Source organism: Lonchura striata, chromosome 31 (genome assembly GCF_046129695.1).
Source record: "Lonchura striata isolate bLonStr1 chromosome 31, bLonStr1.mat, whole genome shotgun sequence".
Taxonomy (NCBI): domain Eukaryota; kingdom Metazoa; phylum Chordata; class Aves; order Passeriformes; family Estrildidae; genus Lonchura; species Lonchura striata.
The window spans coordinates 5,403,992-5,421,113 of record NC_134633.1 but is presented as its reverse complement, the minus strand read 5'-3'; the positions used below and the strand labels follow the sequence as shown (position 1 = coordinate 5,421,113).

The window sequence follows — 17,122 nt, the reverse complement described above, 5'->3', positions numbered from 1 at the left end:
CACATCACCACCAAATTTTAATCCATAAAAACCCCAGGGCCAGCACGTGGGTGACCCTGAGGTTGGGCTGGCTTTTGGGTGATTCTGGGGAGGTTTTTGGGGTCACCCCACCTGAGGCTTCCCCTGAGGGTCCTGGGGAGCCTCATCCCGGGCCGGGCGCATTCCCGGGAACCCCAGGCTGCGGGCCCCGTTCATTTCTTGGCCTGCACGTGGGCACAGTCGAACTTTCCGCGCACCACGGTGAGTTTGACGCCGGGCAGGTCCTGGGTGCGCCCGCCCTGCACCAGCACCATGTGGTGCTCCTGCAGGTTGTGGCCCTCGCCGGGCACGAAGGCGATCACCTCGCGGCCGGTGCTGAGCCGCACCCGCACGCACCGGCGGTTGGCCGAGTTGGGTTTCTTGGGCTTCCGGATCAGGTTCTTCAGCACCACGCCCTTGATCTGCGGCCGGCCCAGCGTGGGCCCCGCTTTGCGGGGAGGGGGCGCGGGGCGGCCCTGCCGGTGCATTTGGTTCAGCGTGGCCATGCCGGCCGAGGGAGGACGGGGCGGCGGCGGCGGGAGGAGCAGCCCCGGAGCTGCGGAGGGGACACGGAGAGAGGTCAGGGGGTGCTGGGGGGGCGGCGCGTTTTGGGGGAGGAAGGGGCATTTACGCACTGCTGCGCGCCAGCGAGGCGGCGGCCCGAAGCGCGGCGCGGAGCGACATCTACGAGGCTCTGAGGGGAGAAGGGACGGTCAGGGCGGCCTGGGGAGGGCACCGGGGAGCGGCGGGACCGGAGCCCGCACGTTCCCCTCAGGGTGCCGCCATCTTACCCAGATCCGAGCGCACCGCGCTGCGATTGGGCAGGGGAGATGCCAATCTCCGAGATTCGTGCGGTGATTGGTTAATGACGCTCTGGTCGCTGGAGACCCGCCCTCTGAGCAGCAACTTCCGCGTTGTGCCACGCCCCTCCTCCGCTAAACCCCGCCCCAAAGCCGATTCCCCGCCCATATTCAAACTATCCCCGCCCTATGCCACGCCCATTTTCCCGTATGGCTCCTCGCCCTTTGCTCATTGGCCACATTTGGCTCGCCACGCCCCTCCCGTCCGTGCCCCCGCCCCTCGTGGGCGTGGCCTGTCGTCGCGGCGACGCGGACGTGGGAGGACCCGGATGTGGCTGGATCCCAACATGGCCGCGGCGGCGGCGGCTGAGTGAGGCCTGAGGGGGCTTGGGAGGGATTCGGGAATTCCGGGGGGATCCGGGCTCTGGAGACCCCCCCAGGGCCGAGGAGACACTTGGTGATGGAGGAGGGCGGCTGGGGGTGGGCTTGGGGGCATTTGGAGGCTGCCCCGATCCCTGGAGGGGCGGCAGCAGCAGCGCTGGGAAAGCCTGGAATTCCTGGGGAGCATCGGGATATGGATCCAGCCGCCCCCCGCCCCAAAAACACCCCAAAAGGGGAGGTCCGGGCTGCTCCTGAGGGAATCCCGTTCTTCCCGTGCAGCGCTCTTACCGGAGCACCTGGAACGCGGAGCTGAGACAGGACCGTTTTCCCTTCGCGGAAGGTAGGAAGCGAATCCGGAATTAATTCCCCGAGTTTCTTATCCCACGGGGATATGGGGGTCTCCTCCCCACGCTCCTACCCAGCCCCAGAGCCCTGCGATGGATTTTTTCCCTGTGGATTTGGGTCAGGAACTCCAAGGCAGAGGGGCACTGGAATTCCTCAGAAATGCCCTAACTCCTCAAAAACAGCATTTCCCCTAAAATGAAATGCCCTAAAACTCCTCAAAAACAGTGTGTCCCCTAAAATGAAATGCCCTATCTCCCCCAAAAACAGCGTTTCCCCCCAAGTTTTGGCGCAGTGGGAAGGGAATTGTCATCCCCACTGTTTTTTTGTGGTGTTCCCATCGCCATTCCTCAACTGAAAAGGAGAAAAAAATTCCAAAAAAGCCTCTGGATTTGTGCTTTCGTTGCATTTTCCCTGTAATTTAGTGAATTTTCAGATGAGCAATGGTGAGATAGAGGGATTGACCCGTGGTCGGCTTGGAAATAAGTGGAAATTTGGTTTATGGGAAGTATCCAGATGTGGAAAAGATCCAGCAGTCATTTGGAAATGGCCAAAGACTTCCCCCTCCCACCATTCCCTGCTGGGTTTTGGGGCTAAAAGACGGGAATTTGGACACCAACATCTCGTTAACAGCTGCAGGACAAGCAGGAATTTCTCCGAGTTTCCAGGAAGAAATTCCAAGGATATTCCTGCCTGTGGCTTTAATTAATCTTTTAATTTGTTCGTTTCCCGTGGGAGAAACCCTGGCTTCCCTGGAGCTCTGGGAGGAATGTCTGGGTTTTCTGGAGGTGCTCCTGAACCAGCCCTAGGAGGGATTTTCCTGGATTTTGGTGACCTGGATCATTATGGATGGACGGGATCGTTACTGATTAATTGGATCGTTGTTAATTGGCCCTTCCTTTGCCCCCGAGCCGGAGATTCCCGATGTTCCTCCCTCCCTCTCCCTGCATGTCCAGCTCCGGGGAAACTTCCTGCTGCAGGAAAAGAGCTGAATTCCGCCAGAATTCCTCTTTTTCCTCTTTCTTTTACACTTTCCCCCTTCTGCTCTCCTTCCTTGCTTCTCCTTTTCTCCTTCCTCCTTTCCCTGCTCTCCCCCTTCCCTCCCGTCCTGCTTTTCCCAGTGGTCACGGAAGCTTTGAGCGCTCCGTTCCCTTTTCCCAGGAGTTCAGATCTTCCGGGTCCCTTCCCGGATTTTTTCCTCTTCGCCTGAGCTTTGGAGGCTCCTGGTGGGTCGCCAGATTCCTGGAATTCCGGGATTCCTCTGAGCAAAAGCCACACTTCTCCTCTTCCTCCTCCTCCTCCTCCTCCTCCTCCTCCTCCTCCTCCTCCTCCTCCTCCTCCTCCTCCTCCTCCGGCAGATCCAGCTGGGCCAGTCCAACTCGCCTTTCCCGGCCGGCCTCGCTTTCCCGGGATCGTGACCCCTTTGCGGGGAATCCCAACGTTCCGACCCGGGGGATCAAATCCCAGGATTCCCACCTGGAATACCGTTCGGCACCGCCCGGCGCCGCTTCCCGCTCCGGTTTATTTTTTTTTTTTAAGGAAAACAACCCCTTGGAGCAGCCCCGACCTGTTCCCAGCAGGATCTGGGCTGGGATTCCAGAGCTCCAGGGATCATCGGGATCAGCCGTGCGAATCAGGAAAACGCGCTTTCACCCATTCTGCCGGAATTCCGGGAGTTTTCGGGACGCTTTGCTCTGTCCCTCTTGCTGCTTTCCCGAGGATCCCGAATTCCCACCGGGGGGGAGCCCTGGAGGTGGAAATTTGGAAATTTTTCATGGAAGATGTGGATTTGGAGGGTTTGGAGTCTCTTCCTGTTCCGGCTGACATCAGGAAAATAATTCCCCAAGAGGAAAAATCCAGCTCAGGGATTTTCCAGCAGAGACTTTGGCTCTTCTCTCTTCTTCCCAAAAGGATCAAACCCAGCATGAGTTTGGGATTCAGGGAACTTTAGAGGGGGGAAAAAAAAAAAAAAAATCCAGGAATAAGCGGTGGGAATACGAGGTAAGTTTTTTGTCTGGTGGAATTTTCTCACAGGGAATTTTCTCAAAGGGAAGGCTCCAAGCCCAGCTCTCCCTGGGAGCTCTCCCCATCTTCCCAGGACTCTCTGGTTCCGAGGGGGCCCGCTTGGAATCTTGGGGGAAAGTGGAGCAGTTTGGGGCAAAAAGAGGAGAGATGGGATGGATGGACCAGTTCCACACAGTGGGGGGAGAAATGGAAATACTGGAATTTGGGAAGTGGGATGAAGCCAAACTCTGTGTCTGGAATGCTGTGGTGCCACGCCGGGCATTTGTTTTCCTGAAATTCACCCAGCTCCAGTGTAAAAATCCTGAAGTTTGCTGAAAATCCCATTTCAGTCCCGTCCTGGATTCTCTCCTGCCCAGGAACATCTGATTTTCCTGGATTTGGGCTTTATGGGAAGGCGTGAAGTACCTCTGTGCACATTCTCTTCCCTTCACTTTTCCCTTTCTTTTTCATCCCAAAGCTGCCAGCATGATTCCCACCAGGACACAGCCTAAATGTCACTGATTGGAGGGAATTTGTGGGATTTTGTTGGGAATTTTAGGGAAAACAGAGATTATTCCGCCCAGTATGTACTCAGTTCCTTGTTAATTGGTAACTAATTAAACCCCGCTGGGATCCCAGGAATGCAACCTGGGAAAGGCTGAGGAATAAGTTCACCCCTCCTGGCCCTCATCAATCCCTCTGGAATTCTTCAGGACCTCTCTGCCCCTGCCAAGTGCTGCCGGTTTTCCCCCCAACCATCTGAAAAAAAAGAGGGGTTTTGGGGTGAAATCCTGTGGATTTGGTGTCAGACGCACCAGATCCTGCACCTCCCTGACATCCTGGCTGACCTGGACCATCCTTGGATATTTCCCATGGAACTTGCAACGGGAAAAGCCCAGATGCAGCAGATCTTAATCCTCCACTCAAAATTTAGCATCGATTTCCCCAAACCAGGAGAATTTTCCATCTGGAAGTGGGATTTTGCAATCCGGAGAGGATCCCAGCAGTGTCCTAGGAAGGTGGAAGGAGGGATGAGCAGGGAAAATGGAGAATATACAAAATTCTGACCGTTTTTGGCTGGAGTTGAAGTGGAGGAGGAGAAAAGCTTTGTGATGGATCATTGATTAAAGGAGAAAACCTCAAAGATTGGGAAAAATAGTGAGAAAACCTTGGAGGCAGTGGGATTCTGGAGTCTGGAAAATGGGATTGAGCCGAGGAGCTGGAGAAAAATAGGAGGAAATGGGAAAATTGCCACTGAGAAAAGCAGTGAAAGTGGGGAAAATGGACCCACCCAAGATCCATGGGATTTTGGGGCCATTCCCAGAGGGATTCATGCCCCCATTGGGATCACACTCCCAAAACCTTCCCAGCTCAGCTTGTTCTTGGCCTGAAAACTGCAGAAAACCATGGAAATTAGCAAAACCCTCGGATCCTGCCCCAGAGCACTGATCCTGGCGCTGAGATCCCAGGAAAAGCAGATTTTTTTGTGTTTTTTTGGGGTGTTTTAAATCTGTTTGCTGGTTCTGGTTGGGTTAATGGATTTCTCCCATTTCCCAGTGGGAATTTCTGGTGCCCCTGGTGTTTCCAAGTTTGGACTTGGGGGAAAAATGGGGAGTAACCAGATAAAAGTGGGGGATGCTGGAGGGGAGTGGATAAAAGCCATTCCAACAGTGGGATTTTCGGGGCTGATCCCATCCATCCCAAGGCATTTCTTCCCAATGTTTCCATTCGATTCCAGTGGCGGGATTTGGGCGCCAGTCCCGTTCCCAGGGACGTTCCCCGTTGTGGCGCCGGATTCCAGGGGCGGCTCCCATTCCCAGGGCTGGGTTTTGGGGGCTGTTGCCATTCCTGATGACAGCCCCCGCTTCCCTCCCCGTAACCCTGGGGTTCTGGGCCCCGATCCCGTTGCCAGGAGCGCGTCCCGGGCCATGTTCTCCAAGAAGAAGAAGCGGGTGGAGATCTCGGCGCCGTCCAACTTCGAGCACCGGGTGCACACGGGGTACGACGCCTCGGAGCAGCGCTTCACGGGGCTGCCCCGCCAGTGGCAGGGGCTGCTCGAGGAGTCCGCCCGCCGCCCCAAGCCCCTCGTGGACCCCGCCTGCATCACCGCCATCCGTGGGGCCCACAAGGTGCGGGGAGCCGGGAGCGTCGGGAATTCGGGGGGGGGATGTGGGGCGGGGAGAGCATGGCCGTTCTGGGTTTGGGGTTTTGGAGGAGGTAACAGGGTTCTGGGTGCTCTTTGGGGCTGGGCTGGGCGCAGTGTGGGGGTCTGGGAACATGGGGATTTTGGGGTTCTTTGGTGTTCAGGGGTTATGGAGCAGGTCAGGGGTTGCCAGCTGCTCTTGGAGCTCAAAAAGCCAAACTGGTAGGATTCTGGGGGTCAGGGAGGTGGGAGCTGGGTCCCCCTGCCTTTCCTACCTCCCTAAAAGACAATTTAGGGGAGTCATGGACATGGGGCTTTTGGGATCGTGGGTCAGGGAACGGGGAGGCGGGGGCTCATTCAGTCGCTGGGCTGGGGGAATTTGGGGTCTTGGAGTCCTGGATGCTCTTTGGGGTCAAACTGGGAGGAATTGGGAGGTCTTGGGGCAGGGTACCCCAGGATAGGTGTGGTGAGACTCTTCCCCACACCTGGAGCCAGCCCACCACATGGGAACTCGCAGTCCTTCCCACCTGATCTCTTCCCCACTGTGTGTGTCCCCAGTTGTTAAAGTCCCCCATATTCCCACATCCTCCCCATTGCCACATCCATCCATTCTTACCTCAGTTCTGATGCCCCCCCAAATCCCACCCCGTCAAACCCCCCCCCCCGCCCCAATATTTTGGGACCCTCCCAGCGAGGCTAGACCCCAATCCCTGGGGAGCACACAGGATCGTCTGGGGCTCTGGGACTCTTCCCGGAGGGACACCCCAGCCAAACCAAACCCCCTCCCCTCTGCCCCCCTGCCATCTTCCTGCAGCCATTCCATGTCATCTTTCTGTTGTTTCTTTTTTTCCTTTTTCCCCCCGTTTCCCCCATGTGTTTCCCCCTTCCCGCAGCCCATCGTGCGCGGCTCCAAAGGCACCCGGGATGGGACCCCCGGGGTCCGGGACAGGACCCTGGCGTGGCTCCTGGACGAGCTGGCGGCCGTGTCTGTGTCCCGCTCCAACTCCCTGCGCCAGGACAGCCCCCCCTGCCCCTCCCGGCACCCCCCGGAGAACGGCCTGGCCCCGGGGCCCCCCCGCTCCCGCCCGGAGCCCGGCAAGAGCCGCCGCGGGGACCCCGAGCCGAGCCCCCCTCAGTCCCGGCAGCGGGAGGAGCCCAAAGCTGCGGCCGGGCGGGAGCCCCCCAACCCTCACCCTCCCCTCCATCCCCCTGGGGGCCGCCCCAAATCCAGCTCGGCCGGAGAGGGGCCCCCCCGGCCCCCGCCCCGCGAGCAGCGCCCGCTCTCGGGGCCCGACCTGCGGCCCCCCGACATTCCCGGCGCTCCCGGAGCGGGGCTGAAGACGGTGCCCGGACGCCCCTTCCACACCTATCCCCGCGCCGACACCGACCCCGGCCGGGGGGGCAGCGCCCAGGTAAAGGGGTGTCCCCCGGCCTCTCCTCATCCTCCGCTTCCTCTTCCTGCTCTCCTTCCTCTTCCAGAGTGGGTTCTCTGCTCCTCTTCCTCATGGCTTCCCATGCTCACTGGGATCAGCAGCAGCTTCCTTCCCCAGTTACTTCCTTGGCTCTGGAGCAGTTTCCTCTTCTTCTTCTTTTTCTTCTTCCTCCTCCTCACTGTGCTTGCCCTGTTCTTCCTCAGAAGCTGCTCCTCTTCCTCGCAGCTTCCCAGAACTGGGATGTGCAGGGGCCACCGCCTCCCCTGCCGGTGCTGCGTCCTTGGCACCAAAACAGTTTCCTCTTCCTCGCTCTGCCTCTTCTCTTCTTCCTTGGAAGCAGCTCTTCTGCTCCTCTTCCTCGCAGCTTCCCTTGTCCCAGTCAGAATCTGGTCCCAGGTGCTGCATCTGTGGCTCCAGCGTCTCTTCCTCTTGCTCTTCCTCTTGCTCCTTCCTTCTGGCCTGTGCCCGGAGGCCCTGGTGCTGGCCCCCGACATTCCCACGGGAATTCCGGGGGCTGACACCCCTCTCCCCTGTTCCCACAGGCCGAGCACCACCCGGGACGCCCGCAGGAGGGGACCCCCAATGGGCCGGTCCCTGCCGGCGCTCCTGGTGCCTCCCACGCCCCCGGTCCCCCACGCCCCAAAGCCCCGGAGCCACCTCCCCCGGCCCCGGAGCCCCCGGCCCCGCGTCCCCCCGGCCCCGCGCCCGCTCCGGGGGCGGGGCCCCAGCGCGTGTCCCACGAGCAGTTCCGGGCGGCGCTGCAGATGGTGGTGGACCCCGGCGACCCCCGCACGTACCTGGACAACTTCATCAAGATCGGCGAGGGCTCCACGGGCGTCGTCTGCATTGCCACCGTGCGCGGCTCCGGCAAGCTGGTGGCCGTCAAAAAGATGGACCTGCGCAAGCAGCAGCGGCGGGAGCTGCTCTTCAACGAGGTGAGGGGGGGCAGCCCTGGAGACCCCTTGAGAGCCTTGGGGACCCTCAGGGAGTGAATTCGGAGACCCTCAGGAACCCCTTGGATCCCTCAGAGCCCATCAAAGCCCCTCCAAGGCCTCTTGGTGACCCACTAGGGACCTCCCGATGCCCTGGGGACAGTCCCAGGCTCCCATCCCCACGTTTCCCCCCGTCCCAGGTGGTGATCATGCGGGACCACCAGCACGAGAACGTGGTGGAGATGTACAACAGTTACCTGGTGGGCGATGAGCTCTGGGTGGTCATGGAGTTCCTGGAGGGCGGCGCGCTGACCGACATCGTCACCCATACCAGGTGACCTCGGGGAGCGGGGCTTGCATGGGTGGCAGAGGGGACAGGGTGGTGGCGGCAGGGTGGTGACAGGGTGCCGTCCCCAGGATGTCGGAGGAGCAGATCGCGGCCGTGTGCCGCTCGGTGCTGCGGGCGCTCGCCGTGCTGCACGCCCAGGGCGTCATCCACCGCGACATCAAGAGCGACTCCATCCTCCTCACGCACGACGGGCGGGTAGGAACGCCCAGAAATCTCCCCCAAACCTCCCCACGATCCTTTGGGATCCCGCCCTGACCCTGAGCCCGGCCCCGCTTGCAGGTGAAGCTCTCGGATTTCGGCTTCTGCGCCCAAGTGAACAAGGACGTGCCACGGCGCAAGTCCCTGGTGGGGACTCCGTACTGGATGGCCCCTGAGCTCATCTCACGCCTGCCCTATGGCCCAGAGGTGGGTCAGTGGGCTCGGGGGAGTTTAGGGGGTCCTGGGGGTCATTAGGGGGTGTTCAGGGTGGGTTTCGGGGGGTTTGGCGTGGGCATGTGGGCCCCCAAGCTCATCTGCTTTCCCTGCCACCTTGAGGTGTCTTGTGGGGATGTTGGGATGGGTTTGAGGGTGCCCAGGATGGGTTTAGGGTTGCCCAGGGTGGGTTTGGGGGTACCCAGTGTATGTTTGAGGGGCTCCAAGTGGCCTCCCCTCCCGACCCCTCCATCCTGGATGCTGTATATTTGGGAGGAGGGGCATGGAGTGGATTTGAGGGGCTCCCCCCAACCCCCTCCTCATTTTTGGGGTGACCATCTCCCCCCTCCCAGGTGGACATCTGGTCTCTGGGGGTGATGGTCATCGAGATGGTGGATGGGGAACCCCCTTATTTCAACGAGCCCCCCCTCAAAGCCATGAAGCTGATCCGGGACAACCTTCCCCCCCGGCTCAAGAACGGCCACAAGGTAACTCTGGGGGAGTCCCCCGCGTTTCTGGGGAGTCCCAGGGGGTGTTTCTCACGTCCCTCTTGTCCCCCCAGGTGTCCCCATCCCTGAAGGGCTTCCTGGAGCGGATGCTGGTGCGGGACCCGGCACAGCGGGCGAGCGCCCCGGAGCTGCTCCGCCACCCCTTCCTGGGCGTCGCGGGGCCCCCCGCCTGCATTGTGCCCCTCATGCGGCAGCACCGGCTGCGGTGAGAGCCCCCCTGCCCTGGGGGAGACCCCCGGCCCCCTCCTGCTCCTCCTCCTCTGCTGCACCCCCAAACTTGAGCAGGACTGGGATGTTCCTGGGGGACACTGGCCCCCGACCTGTACTACTGAGCTGGGGAGCCCACAGCAGAGATTTTGGGGGGGAAAGGGGGGGGTGGCTGTCATCCCAGAGATTTGGGGGTGCACGGGCTAATCCTGGTCCCTTCTGCCTTTGGGACCCATTTGGGGCATTTCCCCCTTTTTTTGTTTTTTTTTTTAGCCCTCTCTTTTCTACCCCCTTTGGGCACTGGGGTATAGCCCCCCCCTAGATCTCCATGCGAGGGGCTCCCCAAAACTACAGCCCCCCCTCTCCCCACCACACCACACTACTGATTCGGGGTGCGTCCCACCCTGGGCCTCCCTCGCCTCTTTTTGTTGATTTTGGGGTTTTTTTCCTGTTTGCTGTTGTTGGTTCCTTCCCCCCGGAACTCCCCCTTGCCCTCCCCAGGGGTGTTTTGTTTTTTAACAAAGCGATATTTATATGGTCGGGTTTTGTACTGCGCGGGACGGGGGTGCCCCGGGGGGACACCGGGCCCCCCCTAAATTACACGTGTCCTTTTGGACCCCCCGTGTGCTGTGTGGTTCTTTGGGGGGCAGGGGGCACGGGGACCCCCCCCAATAAAGGACCCCCAGGCAGGAGCTGGTGCTGCCTCAGGGCTTTATTGACTGCACAGGGGGCGGGGGGCTGCGGCGGCCCACGGCACACACGGGGTCTCACCATGGCTCGGCCGGGTTGGCTCGCGTTGGCCCAGCTCAGCTTGGCTTGGCCCCTGATGGTGACTTTGGCCAGCGCTGCCACGCCTTGGCGTGTCTTGGCCTGCGCTGGCTTGTGGCGGCTCAGCTTGGCTCACGTCGGCATCTCGCAGCCAGCTCGGGGTCACTTCGGCCCACGTTGAGTCAGGTCGAGCCACACTGACTCCTCTTGGCCCGTGATGACTCGCAGCGACGTGTGCTGGCTCGCCTTGACCCGCGCTGGCTCGTGTTGACCCGTGCTGGCTCACGTTGACCCGTGCCGGCTCGTGTTGACCCGTGCTGGCTCACGTTGACCCGCGTTGCCTCACGGCACCTTCCGCTGCCTGCTCTCACCCCCGGTCCTGCCGTCACCCCGCCCGCGCCGCCACTCACTCGCAGGTGCAGTAGAGGGCCCGGATGGCGTTGTTCCAGTCCCCGAAGAGCCCCCGGCGCAGCTCCTGCAGCCGCGGCACCGCACCGGCACCGAAGTGCCGCGAGTTGCCGTCCTTGGCCCGGCGCGACCACACGGTGAGCTTGCACCTGGTGCCCACCACGAGGGAGGAGGCGCGGGCGGACCACCCCTGGGGCATGTAGGGCATGTCGCTGCCCGGCAGCACCTCCAGCACGTCACCAGCGCAGCACTGGTCGTAGTAGGGGCTGTTGTCGGCGTAGAGCAGGGCGCACAGCTGCGTGCCGTTGGTGGGGCGCAGCTCTGCCGCTGTGGGGCACTGGGCCTGCACCCCCCGGCCCAGCGCAGCCACCGCGGCCACCAGAGTCACCAGCAGCGCCAACGCCATGGCTGTCACCTCCCGGGCCTCACCGGCGCCTTCGCCGCGCGGTTATAGCCCGGCCCAAGGCCACCGGGCGGGGCCCGCCTGGGAGGGGACTCAGGTGTGTGCCAGCTCCCCGGGAAGGGACACAGGTGCCAGGTGTGTGCCAGCTCCCCGGGAAGGGACACAGGTGAGGGAGGTCCCGAGGTCTGCCCCTCCTCCCATGGGAAGGGACACAGGTGACCCCCCCGCGCCCCCAACCTTGCTGCGGCCTTGGGCAGGGGGGAGGACCCAAGGCCAGGCTAGGAACCAGGTGCTCTGTATGCAAATGAGGGCATAATTAGCCAGGGCTTTTGCTGGTGGGCTCCGCCCCTTGTTTGCATATTCATGATCCCAAGCTTGCCTCGCTGAGACGGTCACCATGGCAACCACGGGGGGCGGGGATTGTTGCCTCATTAGCATAGCCCCGACCTGCCCACATTGTGGGATGTTGGGGGGTGGGAGAGCCAGGGGGGGCTCGTACCGGGCTGGGACGCCCCCCAGGAAATAAAACCCCCTGTCCCGGGCAGGGACCCCCCCCCCAAAAGACAGAGGGGATCCCCCCAGTCAGAGTCCTGCCCCAAAGTGAGGCTGACCCCCGTCCCCTCCGAGCTCCCACCCCCGCCATTCACACTCGCGTTTCTGCCCCGGGGGGGCCACAGGTTTTTAATGTAAAAACTCGTGTTAAACACTGCGAGGGCCCGAGGGGGGCGGCTGGTGGGGGGGCGGCGTTTTGGGAGGGGGGGGAGATGGGGAGGAGCTGAGGAATTTTGGTGGGGGGGGGGGAAATGGGTCTGGGAGGGAAATGGGGGGGCTGGGGGCGCCCCCCCAGGGTTATCCAGACCAGCCAGATAGGAACCCCCGGGTCGAGTTTGGGGGGGGCAGAGGCCACGGGAGGGACACACGGGGGGGTCCCCAGGCATCGGGAGGGTCCCCCTTTTGCCCCCCACCCTCCCCCGCGTGGGGGGGTTTTTGGTGGGGGGGCTGCGGGTCTCGTGTCATCTGTGCAGAGATGTCGGGGGCGTGCGCGGGGCCCCCCCGGCCCGGCCGAAGGCACCGCGGGGGGGGCGGGCCGGGCACGCGCGTGGGGCGGGAGTGGGGGGCACACAAATTTTGGGGCGCACACGCAAGTCCCAAGTGCGCATCTCGAGGGGCGGGGGGGGGGGGGGACACGCGTGGGGGGAGCCACAGCTTTTTCCGGCTCCGGGGCCCCCCCGTCGCGGGGGCGCCCCTGTCACGGTCCCCACGCGTGCGGCGGTGCCCGCGCATGTCGGGGGTCCCCACGCGGGATTTTGGGGGGAAAGGTTTGCATACAGGTGCCCCCAGGGCGGGGCGGGTCACCTGGCGGACTCCCGGTGGCACCCACGGGGGATCCCAAACGGGTCCGGGGGGGCCACCCGGGCGAGCTTTGGCGCTCCCTGGACCCCCCCGCCCCCCCACGAGCTGGGGTCCCACCGCCGCCCCCCACCCAGGAAGATCCCGGGGGGGCTCCAGTGGGTGCTGCCGAGGAGGGGTCCGAGAGGGGGCCGGGGGGGCAACTCCCGCCGTGCCCCCCCTCACACGGTGCTCTCCAGCATCCAGTGGGTGCTGCCGAACGAGGGGCGCAGGGGGGGTCCCAGGGGGCTCCCCTCGGGCGCGTCCAGCCGCGGCAGGGACCCGTGGCGCCGCGGCCGCGCCCGCCGGGGGTAGCTGTGGCTGGGGAACAGCCCCCGCGCCCCGCCGGCTGCCGCCGGGGGCAGCGGGGGCAGCGACGGCAGCTCGGGGGTCTCGGCGGGCCGGGGGCCGCCGTTGGTCTGCGAGCAGACGCTGGTGAGGGCGGGTGGGGGGCGCCGCGCCCCCGCCGCCGCCTTCCAGCGCGCCGTGAGGATGAGGATGAAGACGAGCACGGAGGCGGCGATGGCGGCGCCGATGACGATGATGACGGTGCCCCCCAAGAAGTGGGGCCGCGGCGGCGCGGCGCAGCCCGGCGGAGCGGCGGCCGTGGCGAAGGAGACGCAGCCGAGCGGGCGGGGGGCGGCCGGGGGGTCCCCGACCACACGCAGCGCGGACACGCAGAGCTCGTACTGGCGGCCCGGGGCCAGGTCCCGCAGCACGAAGGTGCGGCTGGAGGGGGGCAACAACCTGGGGAGGGGGCGAGGGGAGTCGGGGGAGGGGCGAGACCCCCGCACCCCCCTCCGCAGGAAGCCGAAAACCCGCCCAGGACCCCTCGAAGACGTGCCAGAGTGCCACGATCCCCCCAGACACCTCGAACACTCCCCAGAGACCCCCAGGACGCCCCTGAGCGCCCCTAGAACCTCACCGGGGTACCCCTAAAGCCCCCCAGAGATACAGAATTCCCCTGACATCTCCCACATCCCCTCAGAGCCCCCCCAGGACCCCCCAATACCCACCTGAACATCCTCCCCCACAACTCTCAGGGACACACAAACCCCCCCCGGACCACCCAAAATCCACTTGAAGCCCCCCAACCTCCCCATCACTGCGTCAAACCCACTTGAGCCTCCCCGAGGACACCCCAGACCCTTCCCAGAACCCCCTGGAGCCCCGCAGAGACCCTCAAAACCCAGCGGAGCCCCCCCGGAGCACCACACATCTCCCCAAAACCCACTGGAGCCGCCCCCAGACCCGCCCCAGCCCCCCCGGGGACACCCCCGGGCGCCCACCTGTAGACGAGGGCATCGTCGGCCGAGCTGTTGTACTGGATCTGCACCATGCGCACGCCGGGCACGTGGCGCTGCGGCAGCCACCGGATGCGCGCCGAGGACCCCGTCACCTCCGCCGCCACCACCCGCCGCTCCCCGGGCCCCCCCCAGGTGTCATTGACGCCCGCTTGGGCCATATCCGAGGGTCCCGGCCCTGGCTCAGCAGCCGCGGCCTCCCCGTCCCCGTCCCGTCCCCGCGGCACTGGCAGCGGCACCACCACGACGTCGACGCGCGCGGCCGCCTCGCCCGCGGCATTGGCGGCCACGCAGGTGAAGCCGCCGTGGTCCCTCAGGGTGGCCACGCGGAGCTCCAGGGAGCCGTCGGCGCCCACCGAGCGCCGGGAGCCATTCTGCACCACGCGCCCGTCGGGGCCCAGCCAGTGCAGCGCGGGCGGCGGGTCCCCGACGGCGGCGCAGCCCAGGCGCAGCGGCTGCCCCTCGGTGACCGCGGGCGGGTGCGCGGCCGCGGCGGTGACGGCGGGGGCCCGGCAGGTCAGCTCCTCCTCGGGCACGGCGCCCAGCAGGCGCCCCGCCAGCGGCGCCGGCGTGGCGCAGGTCTCCAGGCGGCCCGGCTGAGCCACGCGGCGCAGCCACAGCAATTCGCAGTTGCAGTGCAAGGGGTTCCCCCCAGCCGCCAGCGCCGGCCCTGGCGGCCCTGGCACCGGCGGCAGCGCCCGCAGCCGGTTGGCCGTCAGGTCCAGCCGAGCCAGGCGTGGCAGCCGTGCCACGGCACCGGCCGGCACCCGCTCCAGCAGGTTGTGGTCCAGGGTCAGCGTGGCCAGGCTGCCCATGGCGGCCACGGCGTCCCAGGGCAGCGCCGGGAGGTTGTTGTGCGACAGGTCCAGGTCCTCCACGGTGGCGGCGAAGGCGGCGAAGGCGGCGGCGTCGATGGCGGCCAGCTGGTTGTTGGCCAGGATGAGGTGGCGCAGGCTGGCCAGCCCGCGCAGCTGCGGCCCGCTCAGCGCCGGCAGCCGGTTGCCGTCCAGGTGCAGCGCTCGCAGGGCGCGCAGGTCGGCGAAGGCGCCGGGGGCCAGGCGGCGCAGCCCGTTCCGCGACAGCGTCAGGTGCACCAGGCTGCTCATGTTGGCGAAGTCGGCACGGCCCACGGCACCGATGAAGTTGTCGGCCAGGCGCAGCTCCACGGCGCCGCGGTCCAGGCTGGGCGGCACGGCCAGCAGCCCGGTGCGAGCGCACAGCAGCGTGGGGCTGGGCGCGGCCGCGGGGCACAGGCAGCGCGGGGGACACCGCGGCGACGGCGGCGACACCGGGACCCCCGCCCCGGACACGGCCCCCAGCACCACCAGCGGCACCAGCAGCTTCGCCATCCCCGCGGCCGCGCCTGCGGGGGAACCGCGGGGTCATGGCGGGGCCCGGCCGGTCCCGGCGGATCCTGCTTTGCCCACAAGATCCCACAACACACTGCTAAATCCCAGTGAGATCCCAGTGAGATCCCAGTGATCCCAATGCTCCCAGTGAGATCCCAGCGAGATCCCAGTGAGATCCCAGAGCTCCCAGCGAGATCCCAGTGATCCCAATGCTCCCAGTGAGATCCCAGTGAGATCCCAGTGAGATCCCAGTGCTCCCAGTGAGATCCCAGTGATCCCAGTGAGATCCCAGAGCTCCCAGTGAGATCCCAGTGATCCCAATGCTCCCAGTGAGATCCCAGTGAGATCCCAGTGAGATCCCAGTGATCCCAATGCTCCCAGTGAGATCCCAGCGAGATCCCAGTGAGATCCCAGAGCTCCCAGCGAGATCCCAGTGATCCCAATGCTCCCAGTGAGATCCCAGTGAGATCCCAGTGAGATCCCAGTGAGATCCCAGTGCTCCCAGTGAGATCCCAGTGATCCCAGTGAGATCCCAGCGCTCCCAGCGAGATCCCAGTGAGATCCCAGTGCTCCCAGTGAGATCCCAGTGAGATCCCAGAGCTCCCAGTGAGATCCCAGTGATCCCAATGCTCCCAGTGAGATCCCAGTGAGATCCCAGCGAGATCCCAGTGCTCCCAGTGAGATCCCAGTGATCCCAATGCTCCCAGTGAGATCCCAGCGAGATCCCAGAGCTCCCAGTGAGATCCCAGTGAGATCCCAGTGATCCCAGTGAGATCCCAGTGCTCCCAGTGAGATCCCAGTGAGATCCCAGTGCTCCCAGTGAGATCCCAGTGAGATCCCAGTGCTCCCAGTGATATCCCAGTGCTCCCATTACCTTCTCTCAGGGCTCCATCCTGGTCCTGTCCAGGTGTTGCCGTGGGGCCTGTGGGGACAGGGGACAGGCCAGTACAAACCAGTACAGACCAGTACAGGCTGCACATCCATCAGTACAGACTACTACAGACCCAGTTCCACCAGTACAAACCAGTACAGATCAGTAGAGATTCACATCCGTCAACAGGGACCAGTACAAACCAGTATGGACCAGTACAGGTTCACACCCATCAACAGGGACCAGTGCGGACCAGTATGAACCAATACAGACCAGTACAGATTTACACCCATCAATAGGGACCAGTACAGACTAGTACAAACCAGTACAGACCAGTACAAATTCACATCCATCAGTATGGGCCAGTACAAACCAATTGAGCAGCACACAGCCAGTACAGCCCAGCACAGCCCAGTATGGACCAGTACAGCCCACACTGGCCCAGTTCAGCCCAGTTCAGCCCAGTCCAGCCCAGTTTGGCCCAGTCCGGCCCAGTTCAGCCCAGCATCCCCTGCACACACCCCCAGCGTCCATTCCAGGTTAATGCGGCCCAGCACATCCCAGTACATCCCAGTACGGCCCAGCATGGCCCAGTACATCCCAGCATGGCCCAGTATGGACCAGTACAGAAGAGCACAGCCCAGTACAGACCAGTACAGTACTGCATCACCCAGTAAAGACCAGAACATCCCAGCATGGCCCAGCACAGCCTAGTATAACCCAGTACATCCCAGCACAGCCCAGTATGGACCAGTACAGAACAGCACAGCCCAGTATGGGCCAGTACAGCCCAATATGGGCCAGTACAGACCAGTATAACCCAGTACAGGACAGCACAGCCCAGTATAACCCAGTACATCCCAGTATGGCCCAGAATAGCCCAGTACAACCCAGTACATTTCAGCATGGCCCAGCACAGCCCAGTATAGCCCAGTATAGCCCAGTATGGCCCACTGCATGCCGGTACAATGAAACACAGCCCAGTGCAAACCAGTACATCTCCACACAGACCATTACAGACACTGCCCAGCCCAGTACAGACTAGTACAAACCAGTATATCCCAGTACAGCCCAGCACAGCCCAGTATTATCCAGTACAGA

At 63.5% G+C, this 17,122-nt stretch overlaps 4 protein-coding genes across 4 annotated transcripts; 1 reads left to right on the top strand and 3 right to left on the bottom strand.

The window, feature by feature from the left end:
- Positions 1 to 820, bottom strand: MRPS12 (mitochondrial ribosomal protein S12). The gene is made up of 2 exons (XM_021545676.3): positions 654 to 820; positions 1 to 574 (listed from the first exon to the last, which is right to left on the bottom strand). The coding sequence occupies exons 1-2, from the start codon at positions 700 to 702 to the stop codon at positions 192 to 194; spliced, it is 432 nt and encodes a 143-aa protein (XP_021401351.1). The 5' UTR covers positions 703 to 820; the 3' UTR covers positions 1 to 191.
- A 230-nt stretch (positions 821 to 1,050) lies between these two features.
- Positions 1,051 to 10,145, top strand: PAK4 (p21 (RAC1) activated kinase 4). The gene is made up of 10 exons (XM_077789175.1): positions 1,051 to 1,188; positions 1,479 to 1,539; positions 3,081 to 3,542; positions 5,458 to 5,674; positions 7,664 to 8,056; positions 8,254 to 8,387; positions 8,471 to 8,597; positions 8,682 to 8,807; positions 9,167 to 9,301; positions 9,376 to 10,145. Exons 4-10 carry the CDS (start codon positions 5,474 to 5,476, stop codon positions 9,529 to 9,531), a joined length of 1,272 nt encoding a protein of 423 aa, XP_077645301.1. The 5' UTR covers positions 1,051 to 1,188; positions 1,479 to 1,539; positions 3,081 to 3,542; positions 5,458 to 5,473; the 3' UTR covers positions 9,532 to 10,145.
- A 558-nt stretch (positions 10,146 to 10,703) lies between these two features.
- On the bottom strand, positions 10,704 to 11,133 carry SYCN (syncollin). Its single transcript, XM_021545652.3, has one exon. It carries the CDS (start codon positions 11,109 to 11,111, stop codon positions 10,704 to 10,706), a length of 408 nt encoding a protein of 135 aa, XP_021401327.2. The 5' UTR covers positions 11,112 to 11,133.
- A 1,496-nt stretch (positions 11,134 to 12,629) lies between these two features.
- On the bottom strand, positions 12,630 to 15,150 carry LRFN1 (leucine rich repeat and fibronectin type III domain containing 1). Its single transcript, XM_021545651.3, has 2 exons — positions 13,787 to 15,150; positions 12,630 to 13,244 (listed from the first exon to the last, which is right to left on the bottom strand). Exons 1-2 carry the CDS (start codon positions 15,148 to 15,150, stop codon positions 12,680 to 12,682), a joined length of 1,929 nt encoding a protein of 642 aa, XP_021401326.3. The 3' UTR covers positions 12,630 to 12,679.
- Positions 15,151 to 17,122: the final 1,972 nt, after the last annotated feature.